General features: G+C 39.5%; 1 protein-coding gene across 3 annotated transcripts in view; it reads right to left on the reverse strand.

Annotated features, from left to right (window-relative positions):
* RAPGEF4 (Rap guanine nucleotide exchange factor 4) overlaps positions 1-23,363 on the reverse strand; it is a 157,283-nt gene that overhangs the window by 4,026 nt on the left and 129,894 nt on the right. For all 3 annotated transcript variants that reach the window (XM_075512054.1, XM_075512056.1, XM_075512055.1), the window contains 10 exons: positions 22,954-22,984; positions 22,629-22,707; positions 20,652-20,798; positions 19,335-19,432; positions 16,168-16,293; positions 15,528-15,706; positions 10,757-10,847; positions 8,460-8,510; positions 7,734-7,821; positions 7,333-7,397 (listed from right to left, as the gene is read on the reverse strand). In XM_075512054.1, the coding sequence (XP_075368169.1) occupies positions 7,333-7,397; positions 7,734-7,821; positions 8,460-8,510; positions 10,757-10,847; positions 15,528-15,706; positions 16,168-16,293; positions 19,335-19,432; positions 20,652-20,798; positions 22,629-22,707; positions 22,954-22,984 (955 nt within the window). The remainder of the gene's footprint in view (positions 1-7,332; positions 7,398-7,733; positions 7,822-8,459; positions 8,511-10,756; positions 10,848-15,527; positions 15,707-16,167; positions 16,294-19,334; positions 19,433-20,651; positions 20,799-22,628; positions 22,708-22,953; positions 22,985-23,363) is intronic.

The following is a 23,363-nucleotide window of genomic DNA, read 5'->3' on the forward strand; positions in this document are numbered from 1 at the left end:
CAGCACACTCTCACCACGCTGCTTCATACCTTCTTGAAATTTTGTGTGAGATTAACAAGCTAGTCATAAGCCCTCACACAATGGAATGATATATTTCTTACTAGTAAACAGTAAAACCTAGGGCATACGCTCCTCAAAATTAATACACAATTGTAATCGTACGTGAAAATGATGTTATAAATAAAATACCTTTGTGACATCTGTCATTCCAGAAGTGGGAAGCACCAATGTAAAACATTCCTTACACACATACTGAATAATCTTAGACATTTTAATGCACTGTCAAGCATACAAAAATGGGTATGGCTGGTGGTCAGCATTAGAAATGCTATTGATATATCATGTACTACATTTTTGTGGATTACACATTGTATAATCAAATTAAATGTAGCTATTCTGAAACTGATCTAAAATATTTTAATTCTAAAACACAAGTTCCCAAAAGATCTAGGGAATTTGGACATGGGTCTGCTTATATTGTTCATAAAGTCCACGTATTTACGCGTGGAAAATAAGTAGATTTCAAGTGAGAATCATTTTTATCCTATGTTAATTTCATACCTCTTCAAGCTATTACTACTAGGCAGATTTTCTAAGGCTCTTACCTTGCAAACAGTCTCATATGTGCTTAGCATTAAGCATATGAATAAGCCCCATTGACTTCAATGAAACCTCTTAAATACTCAAAGATAAGCACCCATTATAATACTGGATTGAGACAGAACACATTGCGTATTACAGTGTTGGTTCTTCAAGTCTAAGCCAATCAAATGAAAATCAAAACAACATGAACGTCTAAACATGAATGTTTTGTAACTCTATGGATTCATATTTGGCTCTGTCATGTGATGCTGCTATTTTGATTTATACCATTTCAAAAATTACTTCCCTAAAATAGCTATTTCAAGGAGAGACCATAAAGCTGAACTGCACCAGCCAACCTGCTGAAGTTTCAAGAGCGTCTAACTTCAAGGGAAGCTTTGCTAAAGACACTTCATTTTTATGAAGATAGCTAGTGTTGCTTGATGTGCTTTCTAGATGGATTGTTAATACTCACCCTAATTTTTCATACCTGTAAATGTTTAGGTTTTGAAGCCTCATTTTATAATGATCTTTGGAGCTAGACTGTAGGCTGTGTTTGATTAGTTTAGTATTAAGCTTCTTAGATGAAAACTTAGATTTATCAAAAAAAAAGTGTGTTCTGTGGAATCATTTTACTCTTTTTTTTTTATGTGGGGCATTTGTTCTGAAAAAAAGCATAGCATTCAGAATAAGTACTGTAATGCTGTATTGTACTGAAAGACAAATTATGTGTGTAGCGAAGGTTTTTAAAAAGTTTTCACTATTTCCGAATTTCTCATTATATGGACTATTCCAGGCAAGGAAAACTGAAGTGGCAATGAATTCTTCTGACTTCTGGTTAAAGGCTGAACTGCCTGGCTTCCTTCAGTTGGCTGAAAGGCTTCATTTTAAGGAGTTACTTTGCCTATTCCTAAGGATAATCTCATTCACTCTGTGCATTCAGAAGTATCCTGACAATGATGAAACACAAAGGAATGAGGAAGTGGGTGTTAAGGCAGAATAAATGGAGAAACCGTGGCCAGAAGACAGCATCGCAACCCAATGGGGAGATCTGGGAGCATTATGTATCCTTGAAGAGCTCCTTTCACATTGCTTTTTTCCAAGTGCTGTTGTACTGTCTAATATAAACTCACTCTTTGGAAGGTGCAAATTGAATGGAAAAACAGCATATGAAGCAAAAGTGAATTTCCCTTCCTGAATCTTGTAGATAAGTTGGATTGTCTTCTTTTGATTCAAGAAAACTAGAAACATGTACAGAGAAAATGTTCAGATGGAAGTTTAATTGCCAGCTCCTTACAATTTTTCTTCAAATAGTGGATTACCTCTAGTTAATGCCTGCAAAAATTAACCTCTGTTTACTCACTGTGCTAAGAAAGACCATTATTGAAAAGCCATACAAACCTTAAATTTGGATCTTTCTGAAATAGAACCAACTGCATAATATAACAAGCAACTGCTACTACCAGCATGCTATATATACACAACAATACCCTTTCAAGTTTTACGCAGTCTGGAATAGTGGCAGCAGGCCAGCACATTATCTTCTAATCCATTCCAAACCCAGGTTTCTAAATGTTATAAATATTCATATATGCCATAGAAAACTACTAAGGGCTTTAGTCACACACTTTTTGCATAATCTTTATGTTCCAAAAATGAAAGAATGTTTGCCCTTTTTTTGCATAAGGATCAGAGTGTGAATTCCCTTTTGTTCATCTCCACAAAACCCGAAAACCAATATGCGCAGATTCTCTAATCCTCATTTCACACCTGAAGGGTGAAGAGGCTTGACAAAAAGAAGCATCAGTGGCCAGCATCATGGCACTGTCTTGTGCTGTCATGGCAGGTCAGCACTTTCAGAGCTCTTTCATGACTTCTGCTCCCTCTACAGGTGCCACATGCTGGGTAGTGTGACATGTAGATGGTGCCATGGAAAGTGATCTTTGTTCAGGCTGTCTGATGATTTGAGAAATGGCACTGATAAAGTTCCCAAATAATTGCCTCTTCCCTCTGTCTATGAATACAAAATTCTGTACTGGCAGTCAGAATGCAGGATTATGCAGCTGAGGTTTGAAAAAAGCAGAAATCAGTAACTGGTCAAGAGTATGAAATATTGCCTGTCCTGAAGGAGAGTCATGCTCAGTACTTTCCTCACTTTCCTCTCTCTTCTTTCCCTGGCAAGACATCATTCTAGGAAAGGGCTTTTAATTTTTTTTCTAAATATATAGCTAGAAAAGCAGTGTCACGCTAATGTTATATATTGCCATGTACTGCGCTGCAGGTTGTACGTTGTCCTGTATCTGCTAAATCATACAGAGTTTATAGGAACTAATACTACTGACAGCTATGGGGGCTCTCCTTCACCTGAAAAGAGGGTCATTCATGAACCTAAAAGACAAATGTGTATTCTAGATCACAAACTAATCGTGTTTGCTGTCTACTGCCATCTTTTTCTTTTTCACCTACTTGCAGCTCCCAAAATGTCCTCACCCTGCCAAACTACAACTACAGCATTTTAAAAACTTTACAAGCCTATTCATTCCTTGTTCCTCTATAGCAAGTATGTCTTCAGTTTTTACATAGATGGGTCTTCTAAAGCAACACTTACAACTAACATCTACTGTCAACTCACTAGTGGAGAAAAGATGCAGGTAGTTTTTACCACACAAGGTCGTGGAGTATATGCCAACCCAGAAGGTACATCTGAGCAACACCATGGTGGAAACAGCTTGTACCTTGTCTCCATCAGCTTCTTACCGTGAGATAAGTAAAAAACCTTCAATACTTCTCTAAAACCATGTCTTGTTTGGTATTGAAGACAAAGCCTTTTACTAAAGACTTATACTACCAATACCAGTAATTTAGTTATTCTGTCTACTTACTGAGAAAAGTATAAATAACATGTTCCAGGCTGGATTTTAAGGCCAAATGCTTGTTTCCTCCATCCACCCCCTTGCTTCACGCAATAAACGGCATAGTAAAGAGCCCAAGTACAGTGCAAATACAAAGAGTATACCTATTTCTGACACGTTCAATATTATTTGCCCACATCTTGTACAAACCAAATGGGTCTGCTTACAAACTTCCCTCTTTACATACAGCTGTGGCTCTACCACACATGGTATTCTCTTCCCTGGCTAGCTGTCCCTGCCCTCCCACTCCTCACAGCCGCCCTCCAAATAAGAGGCATCCATGGGGATCAAGAGATGCGGAAGGAGAAGAAGGAGCAGGCAGTTACAAAGGCAGCAGCAGGTAAAGCTCAGCAATCCTCTGCAGAGTGATGTTCCTCCACTACTGTGAATACCACAGTTCTGTCACTACACCTCTGAAAATACGATTTATAGGAAAGTGTAGCAGGAAAAAATTGACTCAGTCCCTTTCCTTTTTAGCTTGACTTGCTAAAAAACCTAGGCTAATGTGGTTTAACACCACCTGTCTGTTTTTCCCCTCTTCTCTAGATAACTCTGTCAAATTCAAAAAAAGAACCCAGAGTTTTCAAACATAAGAAAACTCCTACCAATTTTCTGTGAAAATAGATGGCTGTGGACAAGAGAAAGATTGTGTAAGCGCCCTCTTCTCCTATCTCCTTCAGGGAAAAGGCTGTAGTGCAAGTTCCTATGTTATGACAAAAGCCTATTCACACAGAATTCCCCAGCCATGAAGAAACCACACATGCCCCAGCCACGAGGAAAGCTCTGAGCAGAGCTCAGGCAGCCATGAAACACAAATGTTTAGAAAACCAGGCCTCGCTGTTTCTGGCACTCGGGGAACTCCTGGCTCAGACACTGCCTGCCAGCTCCTGCGTGTTTTAAGATGCATCATTTAATATAAATAATAACAGAAACAACAGAAAACATAAAAGATTTAAAGGAAGCTGTTTCAGCTGAAGAAATGCCACTAGATCAAACTTCTACTTTTGGCTGCCAGTTACAGGAATAAAGTTGTCAGCAGCACATCAGCTGTCGGGATCAGAGCTCTGTGGTGAGAATGCAGACACGATGCCAGAGGCTGGTCTCAGTTTCACCACTGTGCTTGCACAAGAGTCGGAGGGACCCACCTCCTCTGGTGGCAAATGGCACCACCAGTGGCAACTACCCGGATATTTTTATTCATAAACTTCAGCAAGCATCAAAGTTAGGATGGATCACGGGAAATAATTTTCCAAAGAACAAAGATGTTTTAGACAGATCAGTAAGACTGGCTCCCAGCAATATTCAGAGGTATCTCCATCTGCTTGTGACAGAACATCATGCAGCAGAACAAACAGGCAGAAACAGCAAATGGCAAAACATGATTCTTGTGAGCAACTCTGGTTTCTGCTTTTCTCCTGAAAATGGCAGAATAACATCACAGATTTATCTTGAGTTTATACTTATGTAAAAGAGAGCTGAATTTATCTGAAAGTTATCTGGCTGAGTGGTCTTGTCTTCACTAGTTAATATCGGGCAATTATCTGTGGATATGACAGTTGTAAGCTTAACGCAAGTAGGTGGTAGTGACTGAGGTTTAACAGTAGGCTTTTCTTCTTTGCTTGACCTGATGACACATGCAAAAAGCTAAAAACTGCCACGTCCACATTAGGATTTGAATGAATTATGTGGGTGGAATCCAAATACATGTTGCTTTGAAGAGCTATGGGTTGAAAGAAGCAGTAAAAACACCATAGAAGTACGCAGAATAGCTAGTGAAGAACATTAAAAACACAAAAGATACACTTGTAGTAAGGCCTGGAGAAAAAGAGTGAGCTTTTCGTTAGAGCACTAACTGAAGAAACGTTTAGAATACTGAGAAAGGAGAACATTTCCCTTTCTGTTGTGTGGAGGAATATGAGATTATATTGATTCTTTGAAAAATATACACCATCAAAAATACATTAATTGATCTTCATTTTCCCTTCCTAAAGGAAATGCTCAAAGCTCAGATTACTGATCAAAATAGGTGATACTACATTCATGCAGTATAAAATTTTATTTAAACTTGTGGGTGCTACTAGTAAATCCATGTTCGGGAGAGAACATACTTCTGAAGATAAGGCAATGTGCAGACTGGGGTGAAAAGGGCAGACCTGCAGCAGCCTAGATATAGATCAGTTTAAGCTGCTATAAAATTCACTCTTGGCCTTGGGAGTGCCAAACTGTGATATAGAGTGGTGCAGAACCATTTCTAAATGACAAGCCTGGGTTGAACTTCTGTCTAGGGGCAAGTGCTCACAGGAGAGCTCCTGCCTCCTCTAATGGCTTTTACACATAATCAGGCATAAAGAAGAGCCTGAGGCACACAGCTCTGAGGCCTGCGGATCTACCGGCTCTTCTGGCTCAGGAGGTGTAAGTAGGCCAAGTGAGGTGGAGAACATGGAGCCAGCCACATAGCCATGGCTATAGCAATGCAGCTGCCATCCCTGCTGGTTTGGAGGTGCTCCAGCCAAGTCTGAGATCCCTTTGGGTTCCCAAAAATATTTACTGTCTATACTAAAATATATATATTTATCTGTCTCATTAGAACAGGCAGTCCAGGAAAAAGTCCTTTTCTGCAGGTAGAAGGCTCAAGATCTTTAGAAGGAGATGGCAACACAGTCTGCGTATGCAACTACAGAATGTCATTATTGCAAAGTGAGGTCAGGCCCTTACTCAGGCATTAGCACTACCATTTACCCATAAAAAAGTCTCAGCTTAGTAGAGAGGTATTTTCACCCTAGGACAGAGGCTGTCTTAGAGCTACAGACTAAAATCTAAGAGAAGAACTCGCTCAGCGTGATGATCACTTTTCTGTGAAGTTTTCTAAAGAGCTGAGTGTCTTCCTTTTTTCCCGTCCGCAGTATCAGTGTTCAGAAGGTAAGACAAGCTCCTCTGTAGTGCAGTGGAAATAACCAAATAATTGTGGAGTGGTTCTGGTTACTGTAGTACTAAGAACAAGCAGATACAGGTGCCAGAGTAGATATGCTCTAGCATGGCTGCTGAATGGAGCTTTACTGCCGGAACAGTAAGTCAGATTTGGTTTTGCAGTGCAGCTGCTCATAGCTGGGCTTGGTTAACCCTGGTTCTCAGATGCAGGTGTCATTAACCACATTAATTAAGAACACGGCCTTAGGAACCAAGAAAACGGCTTCTCACTGGTGAGAAACTTGAGTTTCAGTCGAGATTTCTGCCATGGGAAGTTGCCTGCCTGCAGTTTTTGACAAATGTGTTTGTAATGATGAGAGCTTAGGTGCAGAACTTAAAATAAATGAAATTTGAGCATAATCTAGCCTTCTATCATTGATCCCCCTTTCCAATATGAAAGCGATCAAGTCACAGAAGTCTCCGTTCACTTGTTAAAGGAAAGAAGAAAATAAGATGTTGTGCACGTTCTGTATTAAAGCTCCTTTCATTCTCTGAGGAGCAATGCAGAACTATCCCAGCCTGAGGCAGTTCAGTCCTATTTGACGGAACAGCAGTTAAAATCACAGCTTGGTCCCAAACTGGCTGTTAAAATGGTCTCTAACAGCTCTGCTTCCTGTCACTGCTGCTGCCTCTCCTAGGAAACATTTTGGCTGTGCATGGCTCAGTGGGCAGTTTCTGCTCGACCTCTGTGAGGTTTTCCAGAAACCCAGAGGTCCCAGGCTCTGTGCACAACGCATACAACAGACTATTTTTGCCGGCTCTTGGTCCTGCCTTCGCTTTCTCTAGCCCTGGAAGTCATGGTTGAGTTCACTCTTGAAGAGATGAATAGAGAGGTCTTTCTAAATTTTCATTTCAAATATGTCATACATACCATTTTTTCGAAGTTTACTAGATTGTCAGTGAATGTCTTGTTTCCCTCATGAGTAAACGTCATGTCTGTATGGAAATAAAAGCCACATAAAAGCCCATTACTGAATCATGGCCATACAAAACAGCAGAACATTTTATCTATTCCTTACAAAAATCAAAGCAGCTATAAAAGTAAAACATTTAGGTTTTAATTTGTAGCATTTCTGAGACTAGTAAAATTGAGGTATGATATTCAGATGTACTAAAGCAGTTTTTCTTGTCTCTGTGTCATGCTTTTTATAATGGAAAAAGATCATACCTCACACTGAGATTGATTTTTGCTTTTTCTTGCTGCTACTCTTATTCTTCAAGTATTTGACAAATAGCTTTGAAGTTAATAATTCTGGTAACATCCAACCTTACCTTTTATAAGTAGTGGCATGAAAGGAATTATTGGAGGGTCCAATTTAGCTACAGTTAGTCTGTAGGCCCTATGGTTTCTTGATGGATCCTTAAGAAGAAAAGAGAAATCAAATAATTACTAATATGGATTATTATATGTATTGAGACACTGTATGCATTCATTTAGATGTCATGGCATTTATTAAAATCATTATTTTCTCCTGTGGCTTTAAAAGTGCATCCACAAACTAAGACACCTTTTATCATTCTCCCATACAGCTTACATGATGAGAATGCAGCTGCTAAACACAAACATTTTTCATGCCAAATAGCAAGGTAAGATATGATTACCAAAAAATTGTTCATAAAAGGAATCACACATTTTTCCTCCCTCCTTCCACCTACAGATCCAGTTTTGCATATGTTGTAACACTAAAATGTATTGCCTGGAAAAATCCAGGTTGGAAAATATAATTTCCCATATGTACTATCAGAAAACATGTGATAAAGCTTTTCTGAGTTTCCAGATTAACTTTGAGTGGTACATAAGTTCTCTCAGAGTAGGTTCCTAAGAGTATAATTTATTAGTCATACATACTTGTTTTAGCAGCTCTAAAATGGGATCATAAACTTCTTAAAGTCAAACAAGGACATATAAAATGTTCTGAATCAAGGAATTCAAATCAGTTACTCAGAAACTGAATTAGCTCAGATTGTGCACAGAATAAGGGATCTATTGCTATTCACCATTAAGCTTTCAAACTCTGCATAGATCTTCTTGAACTTGCTTGGAAGTTTCTGTTAATAAAAACAAAAATAGCAAATCTTAATTAAATCCAATTTGTGTGGTAATTTTACTGTAAATGCTAGTTCCTTCTACAACGCCCTAAGTCAGGAAAGTGCTCTTTTTGCCAGATATTTCTAACAATGTGCTAATCTAAAATACAACATGTTTCCTAGCAACCAGCTTATAAATAGAGACGGGACCAGCCATGAAACCTGGCTCCTGATTTAAACCCCAACTTGAATTTACTCCATTGGGATGTTTAGATTCAGATTTTTGTTTGGCTCACATCTCAATCACTGAATTCAGAATGTAGGGAAAGTTCAAGTCAATCATTTCAGGACATTCCTGATTATAGCCTGTCTGAAAACATAATTTACACACAGCTTGCACAGGGGTAGCTCAGCTTAATTATTCATACCTATGACGAACTGCCCTTGCAACATTCAAATCCATGCCTGGGCATTTCCAGGAGGTTTTTGTGTTCATGCTGAAGTATCACCAACTACTGCTCAAATTCTTGACATGCCCAGCAGCCAAGGGCCTCTACTGCTTTCTGGGGTATAAATTAATGAATAGTTTTTCAGGCCACAATACCTATACAAATAAATCATGGTCAGTTGATCATGCAGTGACTGGGATGAGATGGGCTTTACTAAGTATTTTCTTTCCTCCTCATGTTATGTTATACATATTAAATAATTTTACTATAAAGGCTATATGCTATAAATTAGTTTCAGAGATCACAGTAATGTTTTATGCACACTCAGAGTATGTCAGCTTTCTAGTTTTAATAAGAAATTTCTCTATATTTGCTGATTAAATCAAACTACTACTGGCAGCGGGTAACATTAAAAATTAATAGAGACTTTATAGTGCAGAAATGATTTTTTGCAATACTTTCTACGTTTGGAGTGTGTACCCTAGCAAGATATTTACACTGTGCCACAGCAAGGGCCTAATTTTTAATGATGTGTGTCAACAACTGTGTGCCTAGTTTGCATATGCATGCAGATTAGGTATTTGTGAAATAAGTGGTATAATTGGACATTTGCACCTGCAAATACCTAATTTGTGCATGCAACTAATGTAAATGCATGATAATATAGTAAAAATCAGGTCTTGATATGTTTGTTTTTAAGTATATTCGGTGTATGTATCTGGCTAAAAATCAAGCTGCAGAGATTCTCTTGATAAACTGACTGCCCTACAGAACCAGAGTGTGATAACATTTCCCAGAACTCAAGTTCATACCCCACACCTACAAATGATCTGCGCCCCTCCAGCTCAGACACTGTGCCCATTTCAGATTGCTCTATGTAGTATATATGTTCAATTCCCTCTTCTCTCTTCATACTACTCCTGTACTGTCTCAGCTCTCCCAACTATTCCTCTCAGTAGCCACAAATGAAGGGTCGTTATTTTGAGAAACTGATCTGCAAATCTTTGCCTTTAGCACTGATTGTATATGCCACTTGTAACATGTACTTTTGAAAACTGGGCTGGTGTCTTCTCAGATGTGTTAGTCTGACCTCCAATTTCAGAGCACTTTTTAAAAGGAGTTCAAATTTTGGTCTCAGTTGCATCAATGACCTCAGTCATGCTAACTATTTTGAATTTCTAATGAACAAAATACATGCACATTCAAATCTGCACTGCTTTTGACCACCAGTATGTTCTTAGTGGTTACATGTGCTTACTACCTCACCCCACTGGACATTGCACCCTTTTTATATACTCACATACAAAAGAGCAAAGCCACAGAAAAAGGTGGAAGCTCTGAGAATGAAGACCAAACTGATAGTAAGTAGGGGAATGCATGTCAGAGAGAAAACCAGAACTGCTTAAGACAAACCCACATTTTAATAGGGCAACAGAGTCCATACGGAGATCAGAAAATAATATGTATAAACAGAGGATGGATTTTAGAGACGTATCTATGGAGTGATCTCACTAAATGATCAGTAAAGTCAAACAGAGGATGGGTTGTTGTAAGAGGTTAACTGGCTAACTCACTCATCCTGTTGGGCAGTTTAGCTCATCAACAGAAGCTGCTGTTGTCACTCTTGTTAACTGCTTGGGAGTATTCAACACATCCATGGGTATACTGTCTTACTAATAAATATTGTCAGCCTTAGCTAAAGGCTTATGCTCAGGAGACGAATTAGGAGATCTAATTTTATCAATAGTCATGTTTTTACTAGCTAAAAGCACAAATCCCAGTCAAACTTCTTGGAATTGGATTTTAGCCAAGACTTACCTCCCATGTTAACGAGAGACGGCTCACAGCAACATTACTCAGTCCCATAATAATAGCGAAAAAGGAATTCAGATTTTTGTATTCTTTACAGCTGAAACACAAAGGGCCAGGTTTTAAGTTGTATGTATCAGTCAGGACAGAAGTACACATGACAACCTTAAGAGGCATCTAGAATAGATGTGACTGAATTTGGGCAGCCCTGGCCAGCACACCTGCGGCACACCACTTCACCAATGTGTGAGTAATTCACCACGCTCTGGAGGCTCCTTTCCCCTCCCTCCTAAAATGACCTCTGCTTCCACTTCACTGGGTGCCAGCTTCTGCAAGGATATTAAAGGAGTCTTTGAAGCTCCTCCCCACCCAGAAACACAGTCCTGAAACTGGGTTCAATTCAGTCCCAGGGAATACCAGAAACAGTGGAAGCAACTGGTTTACAACCTCATTTGCTGCAGAACTTGCTGACAGCTTCTGAACAGCTACTGAATGCTGGAAGCTGTCCCTAGACAATCTTCACCACAGTTTACAGGGGCACTGAGTCTTATTAAAGGGAGAAGACCAGCTGTCTAGAGATGCCTGTGTGCCAGTGACCTCTCTCACTGTATGTGATTTCTAACACTTGCAGATTCTGGAACTCTTTAGGATGTTTCAAGTGAAGAACTGCCATTTGTTACCAGCATCATTAAAGAGGTCCCGGGCACTAGGAGCTCTAGGTCACGCTTCATCCCTAATGCAAAGGAGAACTTTTGTTACCATTTGGGAAAAACTGGAACATGTAACTGAGTATTATGGAAGATCCAATACACCATATGCAGGAGAAGACACAATCTAACAGGAACAGCCCACACAACTGCTCAGCTGGGACTGCACAAGGTGTCTCATTGACTCAATGGGAAGGGAAGAGAGAGAACAAAGCCTATTCTCTCTCAAAGCCTGTGTCTCGCTAGGTTTCTGCAAATAATCTGCTATTTTTCACAACTGATTTGCCAACATCTGATTTCAGCACCTCAGTCTCTGCTCCTTTTGCTGTCTACCAAGAAAACTCACAAGATTCAAGCTATGATTCTCAGATAGATTTTTTTTTATTCATCGCTGAAGCTCTTAGCTCCTCTGAGGTATCCTCAGCTCCAGACAAAATTAGTACAATCATCACGTCCTACTGTCCAACTCCATAATTACCACATCACCCTATTGTTATTCTGTTTTTTCTGTCCCTCCATTTCACCAGACTCAATGTATTGAGTGGGTGAGTCCTCTAGATCTGGGCCTCACTTGTGTCTGCACTGTGTGAACACTGAGCGCGTGAAAAAACGATCTCTCCCATCTGATGGTCTGTCTGTTGAAGACTGCTGCCCGCTCAGATCTTCTGGCAGAGCTGCTCATACAAATTCTCCCACATCAGATTAGGTATAGTGAGCAAGGTTAGCAAAGATAAGCCAAAATGCTGAAGCTACCCCAACTTATTCTGACTAGAGCAGGTCAGGGAGTGCCTCATTAGTGGATCTGAGGGGAGATAAGGATGAAAAGCAGCCAGGATAGGCTGTCAGTGATAACCTCTTCCCCAGGCACAAGTAAATCCAGAAAGGGATATCTGTCCACAGCCTGTGACATTGAGAATAAATTGTGGCACGGTAAGAATAATTAGTACCGCACAGCAGTAGTGCTCAAACATAGTAGGCAGCTGCAAATGTATCTGCAATATGTAATTTTAATCTATCTTTCATTTTAAAAAGGAAAAGTTTTGCCAAATACCCTGTTAAGCAATGTAATTTGACAAAGTCCCTGTTAAAATCCATCTAGATATATGACATTCGACACCAAATATTCTGTAAATTCTACAGGCCCTACACTAGATAGCTGTTCCAGATAAAGGACCACTGTAAGGAAGGAGAAACAGTGCTGCATGGCTCTGCTGCATATATGCTGCCTGTAAGATGTCAGAAAGTGGATCCTCCAAAGCACCACATTGTGCTCAGAGCAGAGGTCCGTCTGCCTCCCAAAACAGACTGTATTGGAAAAATCTTCCTGTTAGTATGAATTGTGAACACACACATATGCACACGCTCTTGTCTCCAACACAAACACACATGTGGTTAAAATCTCTCGGTACTTACACGAGCAGATTCATCTTGGCATTTTCCCTGTAAACACACACCCTTCAGAAATTTCTTACAGGCTCCTTGGGCTTATAACATATGCATGTGTATGGAAAGAACGATTTTCAAAAACTGAATGAAAGTGTCTGAGTATAGTGATACACAAGAAGGCTTCTAAATAGCCTGTGGGTATATCTGCAAAGAGGAAATATATACAAACTGGGTTTGTGGATATCCATAAGAGTATGTGCAAGTACATCCTAGAAGGCCTTTCTAATACATTTAATAAGGGAAGAACTCACTGTAGGAAATATAGTTTGCTTCTCCCCTTTGTTTGAAAGTTTAATGCTACAATGGCTGGAGAAAAGAGATGGACCTGGTAACCTCTACATCCTTTCCCAGCAGATGCAAAGGCAACAACGGCTCCTGGAACTGAAAGCACATGTGCACAGCACTTGGAGCCAGCACTTGGCCTTGCACTTGCCCACGCAGACAGGGAGCACACATCACAGGGTGCGTGGGGTGGCAGACACAAAATGATGTGCCTTCTGCGATGGCGTCTGAGCCCCCCGTCACAGAATTGAACCAGGGTTCTCACTAACAGTTACCTTTGAACATCAGTACGTGCAAGGCATCTCGTTACCACCAGTCATGCCTAAGATTAATAGTGCAGCACTGAGCTGTTCTCCCCGAACACTTTTCTAATGAGTCTAGTACTTCTAGGTAGGGTAAAGTTCTCATTAGGTCTCAAGGATCTTCACAAGCAAAACTTCCTCAAAGATATTGCTTCAAGGCCTGGGCCCGCATCTTTTGATCCGATTCCTTGGCTTTTTCTCCCCTCTAACTTCGGTGCACTTTGTGTTTGTTTTACCGCACGCTGTAGCACCTGTTACCATGGCAGCACTGCACCCAGGGCAGCAGCCTGGCAAAACTTCCCAGCGCCTTTCCAGCGGCTGCAATTAAACCTGCCCGCTCGGTTTGTACGGAGGAAAATCTTGTGCTTTGGATTTCTCTGCTTTTAGGAGACAAAGAGGACTCAGCAGAGCAGACCGCTTTTAGCTATTTATTTTTAGCATTGTAGTGATACCAGAAACATGGAAGTAAACAGGAGGTTGTCAAGCTGTTGTAAATAGCATAGGATTAAACCCATGGCACTGAGGAACCCACGGGCTAGGGCGGTTTAATAAGGAGATATTTAACTGTAATTTTTAGGATACTTGATTTCGTGTGTTTATGGAAATTACTATTGTATCTTAATTTACCACATTTCAACATTTTCCCGTTTCATGCCTCCGAGTTTAGAAAAGACCCTGACGCGTCTGTGTGTGGGTGCCACTGCCCTCTCCTGGACACAGCCCACCAGACCGGCGGCTTGCGTCCCAGTTTTGCTCTGCAGAATGAGATAATGGAATTTGCGGTATATATATTTATAGAAACTAAAGAGGTAAATTCTTCCTCTGTTCTGAATATAAACCTGATCCTGCATGCCCACCACTAGATTTTGAAAACTTCAGCTTTCGACCAACCGTAATCCAACCGGAGGGCCCAAAGCAGTTCCCAGAAGGAAGCCGGTACTTGCAGAGCAGGGCCCTTCCCGGAGGAGGGAGGCACGCTGATGCAGAGTTTCGATGTGAACACTGATTTCAACTATGTGGAATTATTAATTGGGAGGAGGGTGGCATCACAGCTGTGATAGTAATCTCTTCCTTTACACAACTACATTTAACGATGCAAAAAATTTAAAACTTGTGGTTTAACTGCCAGTAATAATTTCTTTGTTTGGTAAGACTGCCTAAAGGCCTCTAGTCACAATGCCCAAAGTCGTAGACAAACACTTAAACAGGCAGTTCCTCACTGCACACCTCAGCAAACTGTTCGTTCAGATGGCGACGAATGTAATATACACCACAAACTGGAAAGGAAGGAAAAGGGTAACAGTGATAAAAACCCGTAGCTATGCAGGGCAGGGGCATGCCCCTGCTCCCTCGGAAGTCAGTCTCACCCTTGCCCTTGACTTCAGTGAAGGCTGACATTTTTACATGAAGGCTCCGAAGAGTTTAAGTTTTAATATGAATAAAAGAATAGAACACAGCAAGAATTGCCTGCTATCCAACCTCAGACCCAGCAGTTAGTAACAACAAAGGACATTAATACGGTTGCATTTTTAAACAAAAGTATTAGAAAAATATACCAAGCAGACTGAAGGTAACATGAGCCTCGTCATCTCCATACTACATCTCTTTGCTCTACCCTCTTGGTTTTCCTACTCAGGGCAACTCTGAGAACAGTTTCCTGACAGCACCAGAAATGCTTCTGTTCTCAGGAAAATTAAGGCTCAGTTTTGTTAATATTTACTAATTTGCATATTAATATTTGCTAATGTATGTAAGGGTAAATGAAGGATTCTCCTAATGAACTGAAATATATTTACTTACAAATTTTATGTGAAAACATGGCCCTAAGAGATCACAGATCAAGGAGCAATGGAGAGTAGGACAGGAAAGAATAATATATATTAACAAGGTTCTATATAGCCCTGTAAGGAAATGGACAGAATTACCAAATAGAGAACATTTTAACCTCTACTCTGTGTGTCTGTCTGAAAATAAAAAAGAAAAATAACAACAAATTGACTATACTGAACCTCATTTCCAGCTCACAGATGACTGTATACTTACTGGGCTGCTATCTTAATATACTTCTTGAGCAGCTGAACACGCTTGCTGAGTTGAGAGCAAAGACAAATCTCAGTGACCACCCAGAACTGAATTTCATTAAATCTTCTTAAAAACAAGTCCAGATTTGCTGTGGTCTTTTTAAAATTGTGCCTTCCAAAAGTGTGATAGATCAATTCCAGCTAGGAAAAAGAAAACAGTTTGGGATTTTTTTTTAGAAATCTCATCTTTTGGACAGAGGAAAGAGGCTAAGAATGACCAGGTAAGTATCTAGCCTGAAACTTGCTCTGCAGTTTACGTTTATTGCTGTACAGATGACAAGGATTCAGGTTGCAAATCCAGTAGACAATAGCTGAGGCATACTAAAGCATAACTGCAGACTATGTATAAATAGCTTAATACCTTAAAACATACAAAAGTAATTCAATAAGCAGCACATGTTCAGGAGAAGTTTAACTTTATTTTTGTATTTTGCCTATAAAATTAAGAATGCTTTATAGTTTCAAAACTTGTAGGTGGCTTTATTGTAGTATTTTTGAAAATCAAGCTTAGAGAAAGTTTGGCAAATAATGCACAAACCTACAATGTACAACTAAACATTTTCTAACAGATTCTAATCTGCTGAACACATAGATCCTCATACCTCATGCACACAGTTGAAGAGCTCCCAGTCATAAATTGTCATCTGGTGTGCTAAGTCTTTGGAGCTCATCAGTTCAAATGTTCCCACTGTACCAGTAGATGGTCCTTCTTGTTCTGGTAATGGTGCCTACAAATGGAAAAATGGTAAAAAAATATTTTACAAATACTAAATTGCATGATTGGTGCTTTTCTTCCATAATGTTTCTGATTTTTTTTTCTTCGGTGTGACCACTTCCCTAAGCATGTTTCTAACAGTAAAACTGAAATTTGCTTTTAACCACAGGCTGGCATTAGGAAAGGAGAAGCCCTGTGCAAAATCAGTATCCACTATACACAGGATAGTCAGGAAAATTCTGAAAGCTCTTCAGAGGCACTGTAAGGAAATAAAACAGACTGTTCTCAGTGTGTTATTTTTAGCATTGTTCTAAAATTTGAAGCCAGAAATAAATACTTCAATACACGTTGTGCTAACTAAAGCATGTCTCTTTGTTTAGGAGCATAGGTCGTTTCACAAAGCTTTTGTTATCAGTTTCCTTTTTCACATACACAAATAACTAGACCACAAAGCACAAGCCAAATACTTTTGCAAATAACTGATTCTAATGATGAGAATTATTTCATCTGCCATACTTCAGAAATCTGCAGTGACTGCAAGATCTTCTGATCATTTATAAAATAAGCCTCATACTTTCTCTTTGACAGTACAGGGATGCACTATTTGTGAGTGCAAAACTCCTGGCTATGCTAACTAAAATTATATACACACAGTCTTATGAGAAAGAATCCTTTAAATCATTCAAGTATAAAACATTTTTGAAAGACACTTCCATACCATACAATAAATGAGATGTGATCTACAGTTTTGCACACAAGTAAATCTTATATTAAAGAGAGATTTAAAACATGGCTTGAGATCAAGTCAGATTTGAAGTTGTCTGTTGTATATATTAGGGTCAAAGTGTTTGAACCAGCGCTGCTAAAATACTAACAAACAACCCTCTTGCAAAAGTCAATGCGTTACATCAGTAAAGCGCCTGCGAACCCATGTTTTAATTGTTTTGTTTCCAGGAGAGGGCAGTAGAGTTCACTTACAAGTTTCTCAATTTCTCATCGGGTCTTTGTTAGGGAGCAAGGGATTGTCAACAGGCTCCTTTCTGAGTACAAACTCAGTAGAGTCTGCAAGATTAATAGACCATATTTACATACGGCAATGTAAAAAATGAGCTTACTAAATGAATCCCCTTTTATATAAGAATATTATATTACCAATAGAAAAAGGACGGACTGGATTAATACATCAAGTCACTCTCTCAACACACTGTATGTAGGAGCTTTATTTCTGTATGAGTTCTTGCTTTGTACTCTAGGGAAAACTTGTCATTCAAATATCATCATAATACAAACTAATTAAAAATTATTAAACTAAACCACAGGCATTATTACCTTAAAAGCTCCATCTACAATTTTAAAAAATAGTGTGTATAAGCAAAGTATTACCTAAAAAAAATAGGACAGCCATCAATCTTGTAACAGCCTGCAGATTGCTCTGAATTGGGATTTGCACAAACACAAAATTTCTTTAGTTTAAGACAGAGTATGAATTCTAAGTACAGCAGATTTGTGTAGAAAATCCTAATTTGTGGAAATCTGTGGAAAGAGAATTGCCCACTGACTGAAAGAGGGCTTTTTTCCCCTATTTGGAGACAAACACAACATAGCTGTTACCATAACAAACACATATTTTCCAAGGCTAGGAAAGAAACACTTAGATGTAAACTCATTGCATATTTGAAAATTCATCTAACCCCGAACAATTTTCACATGGGAATTGCCAAGTGTAATGTGAATAAATGGACAGCAGTCAGGCAGCAGCCAGAAATTGGAACGTGAAAGGATTAAACTGGGAGGCAGGTAAGGTTGTAACGTTTTTCAATTTGTTTATACCTCTTTGAAAAGATGGAGCTGCTTATCAGATGTATCAGACGTATCAGATGGGATGTATTCTGTTATGCAGTGTTGGGAACCTTTTTTAAGGTGCTGAGTGTTCCTCCCTAATTCCTACTGAAGTCAGTCCAGTTGATGAAAACTAGCACATTGCAGCCCTGTATCTTAGAGCCCCCTGGAGCATTTCGATACTTGATCCATGGTAAATAGCACAGGGGAAAAGGCACAGAAAGTCATGACAATTTGCTGCCAAAGCTGTGTCTACACAGACAATGCAGACCCATATAAAAGTACCCAACGTAGTTGTACTGATGCAACACCCCTGCTTTAGAGTAGCATGCCCCATGAGGGTACCTACTTGGCAGGATTAATTAACCTTAAGGGAACACCAGAATTTAATAAACTGAACAAGAGGTATCTCTGCATGGAACTACAGTATGCTGGATGCGCATTCCCTGGTTACTAAATTGAAAGCAGCAGCAAAGCAGATTTTACCATATCTATAAAAGAAATCAGGCATACATACTAAGTGGCTTGTTAAAAGCATACAGGAGGCTGAAACAAGGCTAGGAGTAATAGAGTTCATGCTGACATGACTTGGCAATGACATTTGTTTTTAATGAAATAAAAGGAACAAAAAGTACAGTCAAATCAAACTCTATAAAAGCAGACCCCATGGAGATCGTTAGAATTACTGTATAAACTGTAAGTACTTATGAACAATTCTACCTAAGAAAAAAACAGACTTTCTGCCAGGAATATTTTCTGTGATTCTACTTAGAATCATCTGAGATTTTGACACAGTATTTTGTGGGCCTGAGAAATAAAAGATTTTAAGGAATTTACTGTTGGAATCAAGTCTCCAGAATGCTTTAATTGGTAACATCTATCTTCAAGAATACATCCCTCTGGCCTTGAGGAGATAATTCTGTAATCAGGAATTACTGCATGTCTTAGTGACAATATTCAACTCTTCCTAAATGCTCAGTGTGACACAGAGAATACTGGGATTAAGTGCTGTGGATCAGACGGATTTCTGCTCTAGTTTAGGAAATTATAACATTACGTTGTTTTAATTTCAGGGCTCATCCCATAACACTGTGACAAGCCCTTTGTTGTGAATGTTTCCACTAGTTTTTACCTAAAACATTGATAATGCAAAAAGGGCTAAGTGTTCAAATAAACTGAAGAACTGAACTTCCCGAGAACTGCGTACATACATACCAATGAATCAAACTGATCACGTGGGCAAGCAAACAGCCGTCCATTAACACTGAGAGTTGTAAACACTGAAACATCATGAGGTTTGAGCACAACCTTTTCTGTAAACATGAAACAAAAGACTGTTTATTATATATATGTAGAATTTACAGCAGGACTCATCCAACAGCTGCACAGATCACCCTTCTGGGAACAAATTTTGCACAGTAAACCAATGTCCAGGATACAAAATAGATGACAACAAGGTCCTCTTTATTGAAGAAATGTGACAACAAGCTAGCCCAAACCAGTCTCCTACAGAACTGGCATACAGAACTAGAATCCCAGCCCCAAACTGTAGAGACAGGTCAAGAAACCTGTGCTGCCATCTCTAGAAACTATGTGCAAAAAATCAGCCATAATTAGGGACTCCATTCATTCTTCTCTGAGCTGTAAGCATTTGGAGAGCTGTTCTTAATAGAAATTGCCTTGGAAGACAGTAACTGCATAAGGAGGTGATGAAATGCAACTGTATCCAAATCTTACAGCAGTTCTAAAAGAGCATCACATCACAGGTAGAGAAAAGATAATGAAGTAACTTACAAAACAGTCTCTTCCAGCATGTGCTGGCTGTCAGCAAATCTGACAGTAAGAAATCGCTGCAACTGCAAAAAGTAGAGCCGCCTGGTGTCAGTTCTCAGGAAGTGAGCTGTTTTTGGCAGGCATCACTGTTTGCAAAAATGCCTTCCAACACAGCTCTCATTAGCTCTGTGTGCGTCCACAGAGTCATACTCAACCAGAGCACTTCAGCAACACCAATTCTCCAGCAGAATTCACCTTGCAGTTACTCTCCTGTTTCCACAGCCTATAGTGGGGGGCTGACTCCTGACCCTTTGCGAACACTAGGTCAGTGTGCTTGGCACTAAGTTGCTCAGTAGTGGTTTGCATGGACAGAGTGGCCAGAATGGTAGTGACCACTCCTGGAATGTCTGCACTGCAGTGTTTTCTGCTGTTGCTGATTCCTAGGTCTAGCCTGACATTATCCATGCTTACCTCCTATTTCTGTTGTTAAAAAATCTTACAAGTCTTACAGTGAAGGAAACTTGGGGTAGCTCTGCTCTGTAACATGCAGATATGCAAGCTTCTCCTTTTTTCCTGGGTCCCATGTGAGCTCCAGTCTGTGCCTGCAGTAGGGAAAGGACTTGCCTCTAAGACAGAACCTGTGTACCAGCCAAACATGCACATGGATATAAAAGCCTTGACCAAATTAGTCTTTCAATCCCTCCCGACGTTCTGCTTCACCGTAAGTGAGAAGTGTTTAAGATGATGCAAATACAGTACCTCCTCCTGAACTCATCTTTACTATGATGAGGCCTTCTCCAGAACCCAGCTTATCTGCTACTGCGCTGATCACTTCCTTCACAGAGGAAGACACTGGCACCCGGATAGTGGTATAGGTTTGGTCTATGCAGTACACCTTAAATAGAACTAAAGAAAAAAAGATTGTACTGTGTATGCCACGTGTAACAACCACAGAGACTTTACTGTACAAATTACTTTCACATCAGTAACCACTCCTCACAAATGAAACAAATAAAGCAACAATAAATCACTACACTTTTGATAGCTCCCCATTCCTCAGATGTTCTACAATTTCCACTACAGAAATCTCTGATTTCCCAGAGGTTTTAGTAAACCATGAAGTACTAGCATTTCAGTATTGCTACATTATTTATGGATGCCAATTTAATCTGGCACTTTGTTATGTTCCAGACATTATAATATTTTAAATCAACACTTCTTTTCAAGAGTCAGGAAAACTGGCTGCAAACTCTCTTAATTACAGGAAAATAATTTTCATATTTACAAAATAGATTTGAAAATAGTTTTGGTTACAATCAGAACTGAAATCAAACTGTGTTGTAACCTGTTTTTTACAAGCAAGTATATAATTGCTGAATCAAGAATGTTGTAGACGATGAAGAAAAATACCCTAACAATAAAAGTACACTTGAGTGTACAGTATAAATTGGCTCACAGAGTAATACATGAACCCAGGCCTCTGGCTGCCTAGAAATCAATATGATAGTACATTAGCCTGCAAAAAGTAAGGTAGCCCAAAGTGACATGAATTTAAGACAGAAGAAGTTAGCAAAATACTCCTTCAGCTCAGCTGTCAAGCCAAGCCAAGCAGCCCCTGGGGTTATAGCTGTCCATGGATTTTCAATGTTCAGTGTGCTGCCTGCCCTACGAATGAGAAAGGTGCAGCCATACAAAAGGGGCAGTGACTGCCTGTCCACGCAGACACAGTAAGTAGTACTTCCCTGGCAGCAGCAACTGTTTCACTCTTTGTAGACCTAGAAGAAACACTGATATGGACAACAGAAGCTGCATGGCTGGCAGGATGTCTGCTGTTCATACCTGTTACTTCCAGCTCTTCTGTTGGTTTGATTTATGCCATCAGCTTTCTCAGCTATATGACCTTGCATTTTGTTCCCTTATTTTTACTGTTGTTCACTAGCAAGAGCTATTCTTTAATATCAAACACCTTGAAGCAGAAGCTATCTTCTGTGATGAAGGTGCACCAAAACAACCATTGAGACTGGCCCTAGCAGTTGCAAAGAAATCCTCAGATTTATGAGTTTTAAGGGGCATGTATCTTTGTTTACAATGAACAGATCTCATCAGCAGAGCTCAGGATTTTGTTCACATAGCAGTGCTTTAACCTGCCTGAAGTAAAGGACAATATGAAAAGCCAGTACAACTGAGAATGGTATTCTGATACACTGCTGTAAATTTTACCTTAATCTCTTCAGAGAATCAAAAAATAGCAATAGGGCAAACCAGCAGATTTTGTTTTCTAGGCTGTGTGCCACAGGGCAGAGATCCACGGCATGATTATCTGTTCCACTCCTATCTCGCAAAGGAACAGCTGTACATGTTAGCTCAAACTACATAGGGGAGACAGAGGCTCAAACATGACCTCCAGCACCCACTATTTATTGCACAGCCATTACCTGCATGGACACTGTCGGTACTGGTTCTTACCTGTTTTGTTCATTCCCTATTTTAAAGGGTTTTTACATCTTCCTCTGAGAAAGCACAGTGTTTGATAGCACAAGTAACTAAGGGAAAAGACCAGGAGCACTTCAAATCAGTGATGGAGAATGTTGGGCTAGCAAAAGCAAACAGTTTGCTTCAGGCCAGGCTTCAAAACTGTAGGTAGGTACTTTTATTTATTTTTAGACCATTTTTTTTGAGAGACAAATTTACTGCCATCTCAGTGGCTCAAGAAAACTTTGCAGAGAAGGAACTCACCTTCGTCGCTGCCCCTGATAGGCTGGCGTTTCTGTGCTCTGTCATCACTTGTGTTGAACAGCTGCAGAAGAACTTTGTGCTGAAAATGAATCATCAGGACTCACGTTAATGCAAAAAGAAAAAGAAACATTATGGGGTAGACATGAACTACAATAGATCTCTTATCAGTGGCAGGAAAAAGTAGCAATGCAAAATTTGACACAATGTTAAAAGCTATTTCTCAATGTGTTGTTTTCATATATCCATGATTACTAAAGAGAAGATGCTTATGGATTTGCTGTGCTAAAGCTTTTACTTTAGAAAACGGACAAATAAATTATCTTACCTTCTTTTGTGGTGCTTTAGGTTCTTCAGAACTATAAAAAGGTAAAGCATAGAATATATAATTAAATATTACCCAGAGGATTTTGTGTACAAAATCACCTATAGAACATGGACCACTTGTCAAACTACAATAGCAACATATTCATGTTTGCATATACAAAAAGACTAGGTGATACCATAGTTTACCTATGACCAAGGCAGGGAAAATACTATGCAAAGTCCATGTAAGCATGAAATATACATCCAGTTTAGTATCAATGGTGTGTACATAATTTCTTATTCCTTCTGTCAACCTTTTAATGAGAGTTTCGTGTTTGCAAGAATGATGTGGAAAGAAAGGACCATAGACATTCATCCACACAAGCTTGCATGCAAACATACAGTCTTGTATGACTGAGTGCCATTCACAGA

This window comes from Mycteria americana, chromosome 9 (assembly GCF_035582795.1).
Source record: "Mycteria americana isolate JAX WOST 10 ecotype Jacksonville Zoo and Gardens chromosome 9, USCA_MyAme_1.0, whole genome shotgun sequence".
Taxonomy (NCBI): domain Eukaryota; kingdom Metazoa; phylum Chordata; class Aves; order Ciconiiformes; family Ciconiidae; genus Mycteria; species Mycteria americana.